This window comes from Azolla caroliniana, unplaced genomic scaffold (genome assembly GCF_043228905.1).
Source record: "Azolla caroliniana isolate FFs.n. ecotype wild unplaced genomic scaffold, voAzoCaro1.0.p SCAF_5, whole genome shotgun sequence".
NCBI lineage: Eukaryota > Viridiplantae > Streptophyta > Polypodiopsida > Salviniales > Salviniaceae > Azolla > Azolla caroliniana.
This window is the reverse complement of record NW_028230440.1, coordinates 7,797,075-7,809,357: the sequence shown is the minus strand read 5'-3', so window position 1 is coordinate 7,809,357 and position 12,283 is coordinate 7,797,075. Positions and strand designations below refer to the sequence as shown.

Below are 12,283 nucleotides of genomic sequence, written 5' to 3'. Positions count from 1 at the left end.
GACTTGATTGTGTTTTCTATTTCATGCATTAGCACTTCTAGAATTTTACCAACCCAAAATTGGTGGCCATGTGAGTTCTCATCAGCCGGCATTGCAATCAACATCCTCGCCGCGAGCTCTTGCAAATTGCCTTGCCATCTAGCTTCGACTGCTTTGGTCATCCTTGGTCCCACATAAATGTCTCTTTGTTGTGGATGGACCAAACTGTCATTAATCACATTTGTTGGTTGCTCTGGAGTTTTATTTACATGATCATGTTGTAGCGACCATGTGAATGGCGTTTCCAAATTCCAATTATCACCAAATACACAATTGTCTATAATTCCTTTCTGATCACTAAAAAATACATCCCACCATGACGTGTCTTGTTGTGCGACATATTTCTTAACGGCCTCAATATGCTTTCTTTTTTCTTCTAAGGCTTGGAGCCATAACCATTTTTGTTCCGATACCAAGTCACTATGCAATTGTCCTTTCTTATCAATTGGCATTTGTTTAGCTCCATGGACAATTGTACTCAGCATACAAAGTAATAACTAGCAACCACCTCTAGGTTCCCATGTTGTAGAAGATGAATATTGTGAGCATTTTAACATTCACAACACGCTCATCTGATATATATCTCTTAAAATCATATACCTCCTTCAAGTGTAACACTTTTGGGCATGGTGTATATGCATCACAAATGACATCAAATAGTTTTGGTAATGTGAAAGCATCATGCCGAGACAACTGCCTAGAGAATGTGCTAAACATCTTATCTATATGATCATGTGTGTGGCCAACCAAAAGAAAATTGACTTTCACTTTTCTAAACAATCCTTGGTTGACCAACATACTTAGATAGCCAAACACAATTGAATTTTTGTTCTCTCTAGTAGTATTGTCCGATTGAATGTATAAAACAGGGAGGAACAGTTGGCCCCAAGACATCAAAACTCGGCGAATCAATGTAACTGTTAGGTTAGGGTCATTGTGAACATTGGGGTATGTAATGAAGACGTGAGATCCAACTGACCTATTATAAGCCAAGCATCCCACCAAGTGCATTTGAACAAGGCACTCATCATTGACGTCTTTGGGGAGCCTCCGCATATGCGGCAAGCACGTCTTCTTCTGGTCCATGCCATCTATCATTAAGCACATGTATTGTTCGGGCCTCTTCAAACACTTCTCTCTATGATGTATTGCCTTCTTTCGTTCTAACGATTGTGCCTCACGATGCTCGTGTAGTAACTTCTTACTCATATCCTTTTCCATTGATGTCTTTGCACCTTTAGCCAAACTTTTAAGATTTGCACAAATGGAGCAATACCCCATGCGTACTTTACGTGGAATGATAACATTTGAAAACTGAGCTCTCCATAATCTTGTGAATTGGCTATATGTGACAGATTTATTACGTGAGCCCACCATATTTGATTGATAGACATCATAAACTTCCCGACGTGTGTAATTATCAAAGAGGTGCATCCTACCTGTAGTGAGCATTACTTCACAATTTAACTGAAACTAACTTTTCATCCAACCAATAACATGTCTTCCAATTGCACCTTTCATACTTGGAACCTCTTTACAATTGAGCACAAAGAGAGCATAACATAAACTCAATTCAAAATATCACTCTAAAATTCTGCACATACAACATGCTAAACAACACTATTTATACAAGTCCATAAAGGACTGACAAAAGTACTAACAAGTACTTCAATATTCCTACGTGCGACTGACACTAACTACAAGACAATGATTACCTGGTAGTCTAGGCTACTACTAGGCTTCCGGTTCCCATTCGAATCCGGCTCCCCGATCCGGCCGGTTGTTTCCGGATACCATCCGGATACCGATCCGGCTCATCCTTCTAGATGTCGATCCGGCTCAGGCTTCTTTAGCCGATCCGAATCCAGTTGAGCTTGCTCACTCAACAAAATTCTTGACTATAAAACTAACTCACATAATCTACAACTATGTATTTGGATTGGCAATGGATACACATGGAATGCAAAAATTCTTGACCTATAGAACTAGCTCACACATTCTACAACTATGTTTTTGGATTTGCAATGGATATGCATGGAATGTAGGAATTAACAAGGTGAGGTAGCCTATGAATGAAAGATTATGCTTCTCATTGAAACTTGGAGGCATGATACACAAAGGATCAAGTTTTGGGTTGTACACTTTGATATAGATAAAACTTTATGACAATGACGAGAGAAAAAAGGGGTAATATGTTTGATTAAGAAAGAATTGGAAGATTACGTCTCTATTGTCAAAGGTGATAAGCATAAATGCTACATATCATTAAAAAAAATTCAAATCCCACTTTTGTAGTTAGACCTTGTCATGATTCTCACTTTTATGCTTGTTTCAATAAAGGCAAACCTTATATCAATCTAGAAATGTTAGTCTTTGGTAACATGATTGCTTGTATACAACTTTTACAACATGACATACAACATTCCATGCTACATCTCTTAAGGATACATCGGGATATATATTGTATGGTCACTCTTCGGTGAATGAAAAAGATCAATATCAACATTTGTCGCTACTAAAAAATGTGCAATAGTACTGAAACGCTCATTGCAAATTGTGTATCTTTATGGAATGTTAGTTATGGTTTTGCTAATAAAAACATAAGAGAAATAGTTTGATTGACTACATATTATTTTGTAAGGTATCTTGGATCGCATGCATAAATAAGTTCACAAGCCAATTACCTTTCAAATTGTATAGACTTTGAAAAGAGCATCTAATATATCAAAATGGTTGGGAGCGTGTTATAAAGGAGAATTTTTAATGAAGAAACACTAGAATGCAATTTGAAAGCACGTGCCTTGCAAAGACACAACTAATTGTAGCTCAAAGAAAAAATGGTTTGATAGGGAGTATTATTAAGCTTGAATTATTGGAGTTAGGGAAATCAAATGTTCTAGCTAACCACATACAATTCAAAGGCCACAAACAAGGTCAGAACATGTACACAAACACACAAAGATAAAAGGTCACGTTTAACCAATGCACAACACAAGAGACAATGGTTTCAGTATGACAATACTATGTACAATATGATGTACAAGAATTCTCTCTCTAACTCACACCCTCCAAAATGACCCGCAATCCTCCAAGCCCTACCTTTAGAAGAAACAATGTAATGGGAGACATAGTTCATGTAAAACCTAGGAAAGGGCTTGCATCTCTAAACTTGAGTGTTTGCTCTCTCTCTCTCTCTCATAAGATTAACATTAATTATATATATATAGAAAGATTTTCGTCAATAGTACTAAGAAAAACATCCAAAGGCTACAACTTGAAGTTATCTGCCTAGGAGCTTACAATATTTTATGTACAATGAGGTACAGTTATCCTAAGACCAAATATAGGAACTTGTAAAGGGTGTTGAAATTTAATGATGTACATTGCCATGGTGTACTAATAATCAAGAAAGGGTTCATGGAAGTTTATAGTTCCATTGAGACCCTTGATTTGACACTGTAAAGAGAGTCAATTTTTCTTCACAAGTGAAGACGCTTCTTCCTTCTCTTATTAACATTCTCTAGAGAACCATGCATATTGTCATACTAACCACAGACTACTGCAAGCAAATTCTCCCATATCTAGAGCAATACATATGAGACACCAAGATCTATTGCGTCATAAAGTCGGTTACATCTACATCTCCCTAATGCCCATAATGTTACCACAATCATTGTTTTCCAGACATGGACAGATTGCACCTGCTTTTGAGGTTACTGAAAGGGGCGAACTAATATCAATATTCTATTATGTACCATCATGGCCTTGGGAACATCATCTACCTCATACTACATCAAGTTGGAATGTAAAACTCCCCACATCACCGATCCCCATGAAAACAAGCAACCAACATTGCTCGTTAGGAATAAAGAAAGAACTTTATTCCATACTTGTTGAGCCAAGACCAAAGGACATGCTGGGTAGCCTCCTAAGTTGCATAACAAAAGCCACATTGCCTAAGATTGGGTGTTACATTCCCTTTCAATGAATGACCAACTGGCAATGCCACATGCACTGATAGACATTTGAAGAGAATAAATTTAGTTGGCCCCTTGAATGCCCAAATACATCTCCAGTAGGTTTTCAAATGCAAAGTTGAGACACCCCAATTAGTCCAATTAGAATTAGAATTTTTATCGTGCATAAAGAGACCAATTTTGACCTATGGAAAGAGACGTTTGCGATAGATCACTTCAAATAAGTGTTGTTAACTTAAGCAATAGAGATTGTGGTGTTCCTCTTTGTGTTCTTTCTTGCCACTTAAATACTTTAAAGATTTAGATTAAGTCCTTAGGTAAAGTAAGTTATTGCTCAGTTACCTGAGTTTGTAGATTAGGAATGATTAATGATCATTCCTACCCATATTGCTAGCAATATGGATAATATTCTAGCTCCGCACACAATCGCAACAAGGAGGCATAAAATTGATGAAGGTTAAGACATGCACATAGTGTACCCATCTTGAGCCAACACATTTAATTTGGTGTTGCTACAAGGACTTCCCAAGGCAAGCAATCAAAGTTATGAAAAGTAAGTGAAAGCACAACTAGACTTAAACCAAAGCAAAGATGTTAGTCAACATGGCTCAACTAGCACTTTGGCTGCTACAACCCCTAAATATGATGATATGTTAATATAGATGACGGCATATTATGACATAATGAAAAGGGTGTCTTCTAGGAAATCAAAGTTGTCAAAAAAGAGGTATATCTCTAGTCCGCCTAAAAAATTCAATGTTCTATTTCTTGAATAGGTGTCATAATAATCTCTTATCATTGAAGGTTTGCTTCTAGGTAATAGTAGACTTGGCAACACACAACCCCCACTAACATTTGAAGAGGTAAAATAGATTTTTACAAGAGACATCTCATTGGCTCTATCAAGGAAAGTATAGTGTGCTAACGTTAGCCAAGAACACACTACTCACCCTAGAGAATGGTCTCCAAGAAACTTCCATGACCAACACAAAATTAGCACTAGCATTAAAATAGATAATAACACTAGTTCAACCACAAGTTATTTTTCTATTTTAATTCTATTGCTTACTACTCTTTAAATAATTAGTTGATCCACAAGTGAGAGTGGTAAGTCGACCCAGATTAGTATGTTGGTCCTAAAATTCCTAGGGTACAAAGACACTTATGATCATGTAGTGTGTTTCAAGAAAAGCACTTGGGCCTATGAGCCCATCACGCATGTTTAATATGGAGTTGGGCTATGGACATTCCCTTGAGGAAGCCCTAAATTTACTAATTATATTTGTCCTCCAATGAAGCACAGGAGACCGCTCGCAAAACAAACATGAATCAAGAGATAAGATTTTTTATGACAAATTTAGGAGTTGGTTTATAGGTACAATATGTGTACTTGTGGTCTAGACACGATGCACATGGTCCATGGATATATAAGAGTTTGCTACCTTCTTGTGCATATCCATTCATTCTTCTATTTTCCCTTATTCCAGTAGTGTTACAATTTCAAGATTTTATATATAGCACAGACCCCAGTCCAAGGTACTTGCTTGATACTTTCCAGTGCATTGTGGTATGCACTTACATTTCCAAGCAAACTATTGATTCTTGGAATTGTCTATGTGAATCATAGTCAATACATCACTTAGCCAACTAAGTTCCATTTTATCCTAGCATGTGAGGAGACGTAGAACATGTTAGGCAACACCTAACACTATCATTGCATGAATTTCCAATCATTATGGGGTCAATAGTTCTAATGTTAAAATATTGACCTTTTAATTTCACAAATAATTCAATATATACTTGATTGGAGCTCTCACCTCTTGCATAGAAAGTTGCACCAACTATCACAAGTTGGCACCTACTTTACGTATCAATTTCGAGGCACATGTATCTTGGTCATTGTCAAGTTCTTAATTGAGTTGGACTTTGTACTTGCAATTCTTATTTTATTTCTCTCTTTGTTATCATATCTCTCAAAATGAAAACAATTCGGCTACGAAATATTGATGTAGCATAAACAATAGGTTTTTGCCGAACTAGTTCATATTTTTTATTGGTCTTTTTCTATTTAAAGTTTCTTGATAAGTGGATTGGTTAGAAATAACAAAACTAAGGATAGCCATGTGATAAGGTTAATACCATTTCCACCCCTTGTTATTTTGAATATATCACAATTACCCCTCTAATAATCTATCTCTCTCAAATTAGTCCTTGCTCTCTCAATTTTAGCTACACATACACACAGAGGAGGGGGGGGGGGGGGTAAGCATGTGACTTGTAAGTGAAGTAGAGTGTGAATTTGATCAATCAAGATGGTTTATCACTAATGTACATTAATGATGTATTTAATATTTACAATGGGTAGAATTTATATTTACCCTTCTATTAAGGATATGCTTCCCTGCATCTACGTTTTGGTTACCCTGTGCACCATTGGTATGTAAAATTATTAGTAAATTCAAAGGCAAACAATGTCTCCGATGCATTTTAAGGATAAATCACTATCATATCATTGAATTGAGTGTCACAATCGAGGAATCACATATGACAAAGGTTTTGAGAATTGAGACTTTCGCATATTCTAAGGGGAAATTGATTATATAATCCGATTATCTGATTTTGTGCAATAGTAATTTTCTACAAGTCCAATAGGTGTTTGTATGTAAGTTGTGTGTTTTTGAGTTTTTGATGATCATAACATCTTCGATTTTTAAATTATGGAAGATCAAGGGTAGCTACAAAAAATGATATCGTTTTGCACACATGGATTTAAAGAGAGCATTAAGGAGAAAAGTTAGAAGAGCATTGTCCTTGGAGTGGGTATACAATATGAAAAGTTTGGTAAGGGAACATGGAATAAAAAACTTCAGTTTTTAGAAATATGAACAAATGGAAGATGTCAAGATTTCTTGGATATTGTTAAGTAAATTTATGTAGTGCAAGTTGTTTTTACGATTATTGAAAAACATACTTACCTTGTTAAGCATTACTTCATACTTTGTCGAAAATTGTAAGTGTCAAAAAGACAAATCGATGCAAGCAATATATACATAATATATCCATATCATTTATCCATGATGTTGCATACAACATAAATGTCTGAGATTCAAGTAGAGTGTTATTTAATCAATACAATCTCACAAGAGAGCATGGTCTAACATATAAGAGTTTATTAGACATTGTCATGTGAGAAAGATCCCTCATGTTTTCTCAAAGTGCACGAATATGGTATTCTACATGTGATGCTTCACATACCAACGGAAAGGGATCTTTAAGGGCACAAGTTTTTTTCCAACATTTTTGCAGTGGAGAATGATCCCCACTTGCCCTCATGTTTAGGTAATAATTCTGATCCTACTATAGTATGTAGAATCCGAGTATAAAGTTGAGTGATCCATGGAGAGTGGAATGTGCTTGATCGTATGGACCCAACATTTTTTTCCAACATTTCTCCAGTGGAGAATAAGCTCACTAGCCATCATTTTTAGGTAATAGTTCTGATCCTAGCATAGTATGTAGAATCCGAGTGTAAATCTGAGTAATCCATGGAGAGTGGAATGTGCTTATTTTGAACACAAGTGATACAACCTTTGTTTGTGGAGAGTTAAGAGAGTGGTTTTTCTCTTTGTTCTTGTTTTTTGCATTGGATCCAGAACCATTGAATGCCATTGCTCTTTCCAAAGATTTTTTGTTTCACCTCTGTTCTACTCTGATCCTTAAGACCCCTTTTTTCCTTCATGTATGGCTTTACAAATATAATATAATACCTTGCTTCAAGTTTACTCCATACTCATTGATTATATTTTGCATCAAATAGAAACCACCATATTGCCCTTATAATACTCACTTCCTAATCCCAATCCTTTCCCCTGCTCATCCCATGCCTATTTCTCCGCCATAGTAGAAACCCTAAGAACTACTGTTCCATCATTATACTTTATCATACCTTGCAGGGAAGTCTACTCCAAAATGATATATGGAGTCTACTCCAAACCCTGGTAGCTTAGCTTCCATATTCAATGCGCACCATCCATATCCAGCCCCAAAATTATCCTCACCAGTACTCCTTGAGAGCAACAGTAATAGTGATCAGATGATCAATTGCATTGTTGAATATCCAAAGGTGCCCATCAATGAGTTACAATGTCTTGTTGACACAAGCTATGCATCATTAAACAATCCGCAGCCACCACCTTCACATAATGAGGTCGAAAGGGGTAGTATTCACTATGAAGGATTTGATTATTACTCCAATATCATACAAGAAGATGAGCATTCTTCTCTAGATGAAGAATTGAATATATTCATCAACCTCCCTCCTTCTAAGGTGAGGAGAACTAGGCATCACCATATAGGGACAGCAATGGATCCACAAAGCATAGCGGCACGACGTAGGAGAGAGCGATTCAGTGCTCGAATTCGAATCCTCCAGAGCCTTGTGCCAAATGCAGGGAAGCTTGATACTGTTTCCATGCTTGGACAAACCCTAGAATATGTGAGGTTTCTCCAGCATCAGGTTTGGCAGTTATATCATGGTGTAGACCCGGAATTAGTCCTAAGAAGTGACACTATATGTGAGAAATGGAAGGATTTCATCAACACTGATCAGCAAACTTCGATGAAGTAGTCAGTCTTTTAGACATTCTCCCACGGTGATTTATTCCCATGTGGATTAGGACCTAAAGTTATGAGATTCTGGAAATTATAAGTTCATAGAGCTGAACTTCCAAAAGAAATATGAGAGAAAGTGGAGCCTTTCCTTCATGGAAAAAAATAAATCTAAATCCACTGGTACGTACTCCTTGTTCCCCCCATCATATCTTGCTAGTTATGTGGAGCACCTCGAGAAACTTGCTGTTAGAAATCAGACATTCAGCTTCCTATATTTGGCATAGATTACAAATCGACACTTTATATCCTTTTTCTCATTTGTGTTCGCCAGCTCTTCACCCCACTCTCACCATCTAATTAAAAACCGAGTTAAGTTCTCTTGTGTATATTTGATTAATTGATTATAACTCGTTTCAATTGTTTATGATTTTCATGGATTTATGGTTCACATGGCTCAGGTCACAGTCCACTTCCAGACCAAGTGCACATACACAATCAACATAGATTTCTGATTACCTGCCAAGGCTTTCTTACCAGTTACTTCCAAACCAAGTGCATATACACAATCAACATAAATTTCTGATTACCTTCCAAGTCTTTCTTACCAGTAAAAGCCTTTGCATAAGAGTTGTACATATTTCTGCTGATCAAAAATGTTTGTGCAGCTCATTTATTCTTGCACAATGTATTCAAATAATTCATAGTCAGTAGAGCCATCTTCTAGCCACAATAATGCTAATGCAGTATTCAGAAATTGATTAGAGAACATAATATTTAAAGAAATTGAGTTTCTATGAAGTTTGCTATGGTAGCTAAGGTAATAATGACTACAAACAAGACCAACAATACGATCTACCTTCATGGCATTAAATTTGACCAACAACCTTATATGCGCATTGGCACTATCATCTAATCCTTACATGCCTGCACTAGTTATTTCACTCTAGCATACTTTCCCACATGTTGGAATCTGCATATATGTTGGACATTAAAATATATGCTGCACCATGATTCTCATCTAAGCGCATCGCATGATTAAATACACGTCTTCCAATCTCTACATTGCCCCACTTGTGGCATGCACTCAACAAAATGTGCAAAACCGCAAGATTTGGTTGAATGGGCATCTTTTCCACCATGCTCACAGCCTCTTCTAGCCTTCCCACACGGCAAAGCAGATCAACCACACAGCTGTAGTGCTTCATTGCTGGAATGATGCTATGCTTCTTCATCCCCTCAAAGTATTCAAGACCTTTATCTACTAGGCCCAAATGATTGCAAACAGAGATAATGGTAAGAAATGTTACTTTGTCAGGCACTACGCATTCTTCGTTCATTTGATCAACCAATTGGAAAACAATTTCAGCCATGCCATGGTGAGCATATCCTGTCAGCAATGTATTCCAGATTGGAACACCTCTTGTTGGAAGCACATCAAAAAACTGATGAGCATAGCTCATACTCCCACACTTACAATACATATCAAGGATAGCAGTAGCCAAAATAGGTTCAGAGAGGCCCATAGTGTGGACTTGAGCATGAACCCTTTTCCCAATTTCAAGGGCCTCCGAGTTGCCGCATGCTATGAGGATTCCCACAAAGGCACTGTTATTTGGTAATAAACCTTGTTCTTGCATAAGAAAATACAACTTGCGAGTTTTCTCAATTTCTCCTTGCTCAGCATAGTTAAACATGACCGTATTTATCAAAATCATATCCAAAGGCAAACCCTCTTGTCTCATCTGACAAAAACAAGCAAGCACTTCTTCATCAAGCCCATGGCTTGCATAACCAGTTGTCAATGCAGTCCATGTTACCAAATCTCGCACAGGCATTTCATCAAACGTCTCACGAGCTTCTGCAAGTGCTCCACACTTAGCATAAAAATCAATCAAGGCGCTACCAATAAATGGGTCACTTTCAAACCCTTCTTTAACAATTTCAGCATGCAAGCTCTGTCCTCTCTTGGAGTCTCCAATACTGCTACAAGCCTTTAATCCACAAATGTATGTAATTTCATCTGGCTGTACCTTCTCCAAACACATTGTTTCTAATAGGTCTAATACTTCTTCACCAAGTTCATACTCTGCATATCCTGCAGCTAATGCATTCCAAGTGATGATATCCTTGTATTTTACCCTGTCAAATACCTCCCTGGCATTTGTAAGCAATCCACATTTCACATACATGTCTATCAAAGCATTGTTAAGAATGAGATTCTCCTCAAAACCCATCATGACAATGTGTGAATGTATTTCCAAGCCCTTATCTGCATCTCCAAGGATGCCACAAGCTTTCAAGCAAGAGACATAAGTCACAGGATCAGGAGACATGCCCTCAAGTTGCATTTGTTTCAAGCAAAGCAGAGCCTCACTACACAAACCTTGTTCCACATAAACTGTAATTAATGCAGTCCATGAAACTATATCTCGCTCCGGAAGACTATCGAGAATATCTCGTGCTTCATCCAGCATACCAAATTTGACATACATGTGAACCAAACTGCTGCCAACAAAAAGATCCAGGTTAAACTCCTCCTCGACAATCTCGGCATGTAGTTCTTGACCTCTCTCTACCCAATCCATCTTTCCACAAGCTTTTAGCAATGCTACAAATGTGTAAGTGCTCGGACAGAAACCTTCCTCTTTCATAGCGTCAAGCATTTCAAAGGCAAGTTTGGGTTTACCACCGTCAACATAGCCTTGTATTAGAGATGTCCAAGAATATTCGTTCCGCTCAACTGAAGATCGAAATATCTGTTCTGCATCAGATAGATGCCCACATTCTACATATAACGAGAGTAGGTAGTTTCCAAGAGCGAGATGAGAATCCAAACCATAGCTGCTTATATGTACATGCATTTTCTTGACACCCTCTGGACTTCTCTTCTCTCGAACCTTGCGGAGAGTGAATATAATGCTCTCTATAGATGGAATATCTGGTGGCAGGCATATTGGCGATGCTCCAGATGCTTCAAGCACCACCATAGGATGAGTATGACCAATTATATATCTTGTCAGGTAACTTAACAAATTAAGTCCACGGGATGGAGGATATTTCCTCTGGGTATCTCCACTTATATCTTGTTGGGTAATATTGAAAGTTTATTTAAGACAAAGGTATGGAGTATTATATGTTTCATGTGGGTATCTCTTAGCATTGTACCTTGTCAAGGAGGTTTGAAGTTTATCTGTATTAGCTATACTTCCTCTCAAAACATACCTTAATTGGCTAAGTTTAGAAGTTTCTTTAAACCAGTATACTCCCTCTTCGTTTTCTTTAGGAGATGCCATTGTGCATAAGATAATGAGTTCTGCTTGAATGCATTTGTAAGCAATGGTATTGAGTAGCGCATACTTTTGCATAAGATGTCATTGATTACAGTTGCTGACATTGGTATTGTGTATACTTTCTACGACTATAGCAGCTGTAGAAGAGCATTAAGAGTCCCTTCATGCTTTCTAAAGAAGGCCATGACATGATACCAACATCATCACATCATAATGGGTAAATGAAACAAGAAAACAAGAACAGAGAGATTCACAACAGAGAGGAAAGCAAAGAAACAAGAGTAAATACCTGAAGAAACAGGGAGACAGTTGAGGGGTTGAAGATGATGTGCTTGAAAGAAGAGAGGTCCCTATATATATATATAC

At 37.4% G+C, this 12,283-nt stretch overlaps 2 protein-coding genes across 2 annotated transcripts; one reads left to right on the top strand and one right to left on the bottom strand.

Annotated features, from left to right (window-relative positions):
* Positions 1-7,063: 7,063 nt before the first annotated feature.
* On the bottom strand, positions 7,064-12,272 carry LOC147864019 (pentatricopeptide repeat-containing protein At1g15510, chloroplastic-like). The gene is made up of 2 exons (XM_087319644.1): positions 12,207-12,272; positions 7,064-12,088 (listed from the first exon to the last, which is right to left on the bottom strand). The coding sequence occupies exon 2, from the start codon at positions 11,612-11,614 to the stop codon at positions 9,566-9,568; it is 2,049 nt and encodes a 682-aa protein (XP_087175770.1). The 5' UTR covers positions 11,615-12,088; positions 12,207-12,272; the 3' UTR covers positions 7,064-9,565.
* LOC147864020 (uncharacterized) lies at positions 7,993-9,004 on the top strand. Its single transcript, XM_087319645.1, has one exon. It carries the CDS (start codon positions 7,993-7,995, stop codon positions 8,641-8,643), a length of 651 nt encoding a protein of 216 aa, XP_087175771.1. The 3' UTR covers positions 8,644-9,004.
* Positions 12,273-12,283: the final 11 nt, after the last annotated feature.